The sequence below is a fragment of the Plectropomus leopardus genome, chromosome 20 (assembly GCF_008729295.1).
Source record: "Plectropomus leopardus isolate mb chromosome 20, YSFRI_Pleo_2.0, whole genome shotgun sequence".
Taxonomy (NCBI): domain Eukaryota; kingdom Metazoa; phylum Chordata; class Actinopteri; order Perciformes; family Serranidae; genus Plectropomus; species Plectropomus leopardus.
Window position 1 is genome coordinate 25740774 of NC_056482.1, and position 5212 is coordinate 25745985.

Sequence of the window (5212 nt, forward strand, 5' to 3'; positions counted from 1 at the left end):
CAATGCTCGGGTACACTCGGGTACACTCGGGTACACTCGGCCGCGTTCGGCTGTCGTTAATCACGTCTACGCACGCTCTATGGGCCAGTAGATCCGGGTATTTTACACTTTTCTAAACCCGGAAAAAGAGTTTTCTTCATGCCGGCTCACCTGCACTCCTGTTTCCTCTCCCCCTGAGCTGCAGCAGAGACAGTCAGAGACAAACCGGTCCTCTGAGTCTGTCTCGGGTTTCCGCTTTGGACGTCTTCATATCGTCTACCTGTAAGCCTTCAACTCTTCATCACCTCAAAGTTTAGTCACAAAGTTTATTAACCCTTCGTCCTGTCTGATGTGTGTGTGTCTGCCAAACATCCTCCTCCCACTGTGATTCAACCACATCACACACGCTCAAATCGCTCTGCACATAAAATGCACTTTTTAAAATTCAAAAATTTTAAAGAAAAAATGTTGTCAAAAGTTGAAAATAATATTTTAAAAAGCCAAAAGTTATTAATCACCAAAAATGAAACACTTTTAATTTTTTTTTATTGTCTTAGCAAAGCGTCCAGTTTCCTAGAATCCTAGAGCTGCTTCTGCATTTGCAGCACATATTTTATTTGTTTAGTTTATTTATTTTCATGACAGTCATCTTAGTCTCATCAGCTTATAAACATTAATAATGGAAGAAAATCACAGGAGCCAAAACCAGCCATATATCATCATTTATTTCTAACACAAAGCAGCCCAGGTGGCTTCCCTCTCTTGTGTTGCACAACAGAAAAACATCACGAACATCTTTTAAAAGTGACCTCAGACCAGCAGAGCGGACCACGAGGAGCTCCACGACCAGCGCGAGAGCGTCCTCTGACCTCCACAGCCTCTTCCTCTCTCTCACTACATTAAATACAACAGCCTCATAAATAATTAACTCCTTTAAGAAAATAAATATCAATTATAATCATTGAAACAGGCCTCTTTTTAAATGTCTGTCAGACGGGACTGAGATAAAAACATCTTTACTCCTAAATTTCACCCTGAATCACCATCTAAAGCTGCACAAGGTAATCATGTCGAGCTGCATGTTTGTGTGGAAACAATAATCAGGGTGCCGTGTGTGTAAGTGTGTGTGTTAGTGTGTGTGTAAGTGTGTGTGTTATCTACTGTTCTGCTTTATCGCCTCCCTCCACGGCGTCCACAGACCTCTTCCTGGCGAACAGGTGTGTGGGGTCGCGGCCCCTGAAGCCCGGCTGGATGTTGAACACGGGCATGTTCCTCCAGCTGGACGGGTTGTTGAAGGCGGCGGCGCCGGAGCCCGTGGCGCAGGGTTTGTTCTGGACCAGCTGCAGGAAGGTCTCCATGTCGGGGCCTAACCGGGCCATGAGGCCAGTCCTCACCGCCGCCACCGTCTGCTCGTCACACGCCTGCAGGGTCTGCAGCAGCGTGCTGTAGTATCTGCAGGAACACAGCGGAAAGGTGAGATTTTACTGTCTATTAACCCTTTGGTTCCATGAACAAAACATGAACGCTCATCTCAAGTGCATAAAACAGCATCAAAATAGAGCTTGTTGACCAAAAAAAGAGCCAGTGGAGGATCCCTCACACCCCTAACAGACATCCAAGCTAAGACTGCAACGTCCTAAAATCCAAGAAATGTCCTAAAATCCAAGAAATGTCCTAAAATCCAAGAAATGTCCTAAAATCCAAGAAATGTTCTAAAATCCTTAAAACATCCTAATTCCTAGAGATGTCCTAAAACCTGAGAAACATCCTGAAGTCTGATAAACGCTCTAAAATCTTAGAAACCTGGTTGGGCCTGCTGTGACTGGTCCCTGTCCTCCTGTCATTTTGCAGAAGTGGCCCCTAAGCAAAGCCAGCTGAGCGTCCCTGCTGTCTCTGCGCCCGTTAACGTCCCGGTGACAATGATGTCATCGGTGCTCACCTGTTTGGGAAGTGTGCCGGCACCTGCACCACCTCTCCGATGGCCTCCGGGTTGGTTCGAGCCACCGTGCAGATGTCCAGGCTGGTGTAACACTCCTCCTGGACCTTTTTTTACAGAGACACAAACTCAGTGACCAATCAGCGGGGAGCGGCGCCGGCGTGTGCGAGGGTGTGATGTCACAAACCTCTGCGATCATCCTCTGGAAGATGTTGCAGCGGCGGATAGTTTGGAAAACCTTGGACGAGATTCCCTGGGAGATGCAGTGCAGACTTTTCTTGACGAAGGTTTTTCCCTGCAGAGCAACACACACAGGTCACACAGACGGACAGACGGATGGACAGAGGGACAGAGGGACAGAGGGACAGGAGGACAGACGGACCTCTGTGTTAAAGGTGGCAGCTGAGTGGAGGAAGAGTTCGCAGATTTCGTGCATCCCATCGGTGTCGCAGGTGGAGTTTTCCAGACAGGAGAAGAATCCGCAGCCCACAGCGACGGCGCCGTTCAGACATCTGGCCACATCGGCTGCAGGGACACAGGTACACGTTCACACACAGGTACACGTTCACACACAGGTACACATTCACACACAGGTACACATTCACACACAGGCACACAGGTACATGTTCAAACACAGGTACACATTCACACACAGGTACACATTCACACACAGGTACACATACACACACAGGTACACATTCACACACAGGCACACAGGTACATATTCACACATAGGTACACATTCACATACAGGTACACATTCACACACACATACACATTCACACAAAGAGGTACATATTTACACACAGGTGCACAGGTACACATTCACACACAGATACACATTCTCTCTCACACACACACACAGGTACACATTCACACACAGTTACACATTCTCTCTCACACACACACACACACACACACACACAGGTAAACATTCACACACAGGTACGTGTTCACACACAGGTACTGCCTCCAATATGTAAACACATGAGCAGGAAAAGTGTAAGCTGTCGCATAAAAAAAAAAAAAGAATTCAATTCATATCGCAAAATTAAACTTTTTGAAGATGCTAGCTGAGTTTCATCAGGGTTTCTGACACGTTCAGTTATTAGTGGTGGACTGTAACGATTTAAAAAATCAGCTGCCAAAAATAGATTTAATATTTTTCAGGGTTCCTACAACTCGAGGCAATTTAGATTTCAGACTTTTTATGTCGCTTGGAATTAAATTTTACAACAACCAAAGCTGAAGAAAACAAGGGCAAACATCAATTACTAAAGTTTAGAAAAAACTTTTTGAGACTTAAGAATAAAGTCGTAATATTATGGGGAAAAAAGTTGGAATATTACGAGAATAAAGTTTTAGTTCTATGAGAGAAAAAAAGTCATAATTTTACAAAAATAATGTACAAATTTTACGAGAATAAAGCCAAAATATTACGAGGATAAAGGTTGTAATATTACAAGAGTAAGGTCTTAATTTTACAAGAAAAGAGTCATAACGGTGCGAGAATAAAGCCGTAATATTACAAGAATAAATTCAGAATATTACGAGAAAAAAGTCCGAATTTTTCTACAATAAAAACGTAATTTTACAAGACATGGGATATTATTTTATGTTAATAAACTTATTGTCAGCAAACTATAAAACAGGCAAGAGCACAGGGAGCCTCCTTGGCAACCTCGAAAATTTTTTGTCATACAATTACGACTTTTTCCTCGTAAAATTATTTCTTATTTAACTTATAACTTAACTTATTACGTAACTTATTTCTCGTAATATTACAACTTTTTTCCTCAAAATATTAAGTTTATTCGAGTTTTTTTCTGGGAAAAATAAGATTTAATTCTCACGATATCACGAGTGTAATATCGTGACATTGTGACATTATGACTTAATTGTAACTTTAACATGGCCCCAGTCCTTCCTGTACAAAAACGTCCTTTAAAAGTGAAACTAAAAACATTCAGCTCGCGTTTCAGTCTGAGCTCACATGCAGAAAACCAAATAAAACACGAAACCATGAACCGGATCGTGGTGGTGAACCAGAACCGGGACTCACTCGGGCTGTTGGCGGAGAAGCGTGCCCGGCGGGGAGCGGCCTCCTCCGGCAGCAGCTCGAAGCAGGCGGCGGCGCTGAGGCCGAGGAGCAGGAGCAGGGCGGCGGCTGGCTGCATGGTGTGTCCCGGGGAGGATGAGGAGGGTCGGTCCGGATTAGGGTCTCAGGGAGTCCTGGTCCTGCCCCGTCGTCCGCACCTGGTATTTATCTCAGGACCGACCAATGAGAGCGCGCCGGGCGGTTAATGGTTTATTCATGGATGTAATTAACCCACACGGATAATTGGATATTTCCACGCATTCCTGCAGATACACGGAGTTTCCGAGCAGCAGTGAACTCACGGGATAATTTTAGACCTTTTTATTTATCTAAAAACAAAACGCCACAGAAAACTGCTCACATAATCAGCTGATGATTTTTTTTTTGTGCACCATCAAGAATAATTTTTTTTTTTGCCTTAACAACGAGGAAATGAAGAAAAATAGCATCAAAAAATAAATTAAAAATATTTTAAAAAATATTAAAAAATAAAATGTGTCCATAAAGCAAGATTACAACGTGTTTTTTATTAAATGACACAGATGAGGAACAGAAATAAGTTGGGGTATTTGGGTTTTTTTGACTGACACGCAGCTGATTGCTATCTGTAATAACTTTCTAAAAATAGCAGGACGAGAAGGAAACAGGATGAGTCAGTTTCTTATTCCAGTCACGTCTGTTGGGTTTCCTGTGAAGCTGTTCAGTCAGTTAAAAAAAGAAAGAAAAAAGCTGATCAGTGATTGGAAACACAGCAGGACACTTCATGTCCCCTGAGAAGTTCTCACAGCCTTTACTGAAGTAAAAGTGCCAGTAAAACAATGGGGAAATACTTGATTACAGGTAAAAGTCCTGCATGCAAAACCTTACTCATGCAAACGTACAGAATGTGCTAAATATTGTTAGGGAAGCAAAATTTTATTTGCACAACACATTTTAGCACAATGTGCTGCACAAAGCAGGAGCACCCTGGAAAGTTACAGTCACAAACACTGTGTGGATTACGTGAAGATAAAACATGAAACATAAGTAAACACAGTTAACACAGGCACATAAATAATACTTATAAAAATTAATAAGATTAAACAAGTTAAAACCACTGAAAAAGCAAGAAAAAAGGTTTTAATTCCCAAGTATAATGATTAATAGCACAGAAGCTGAAGTCAGGAGAGGTTGGCCTATTATCAGCACAATGTGCTTCA

The 5212-nt window shown here is 42.7% G+C and overlaps 1 protein-coding gene across 1 annotated transcript; it reads right to left on the reverse strand.

Annotated features, from left to right (window-relative positions):
• Positions 1-692: 692 nt before the first annotated feature.
• stc1l (stanniocalcin 1, like) lies at positions 693-4129 on the reverse strand. The gene is made up of 5 exons (XM_042509121.1): positions 3978-4129; positions 2298-2440; positions 2103-2210; positions 1919-2022; positions 693-1431 (listed from the first exon to the last, which is right to left on the reverse strand). Exons 1-5 carry the CDS (start codon positions 4090-4092, stop codon positions 1137-1139), a joined length of 765 nt encoding a protein of 254 aa, XP_042365055.1. The 5' UTR covers positions 4093-4129; the 3' UTR covers positions 693-1136.
• Positions 4130-5212: the final 1083 nt, after the last annotated feature.

Bases quoted from the DNA above. Each gene is read 5' to 3' on its own strand.
- stc1l (XM_042509121.1), bottom strand. From the start codon at position 4,092: ATGCAGCCAGCCGCCGCCCTGCTCCTGCTCCTCGGCCTCAGCGCCGCC. The intron at 2,441-3,977 runs GTGAGTCCCGGT...GTGTCCCTGCAG, and splicing joins CTTCTCCGCCAACAGCCCGA to CCGATGTGGCCAGATGTCTG. The intron at 2,023-2,102 runs GTTTGTGACATC...CTGTAAAAAAAG, and splicing joins TCCAGAGGATGATCGCAGAG to GTCCAGGAGGAGTGTTACAC.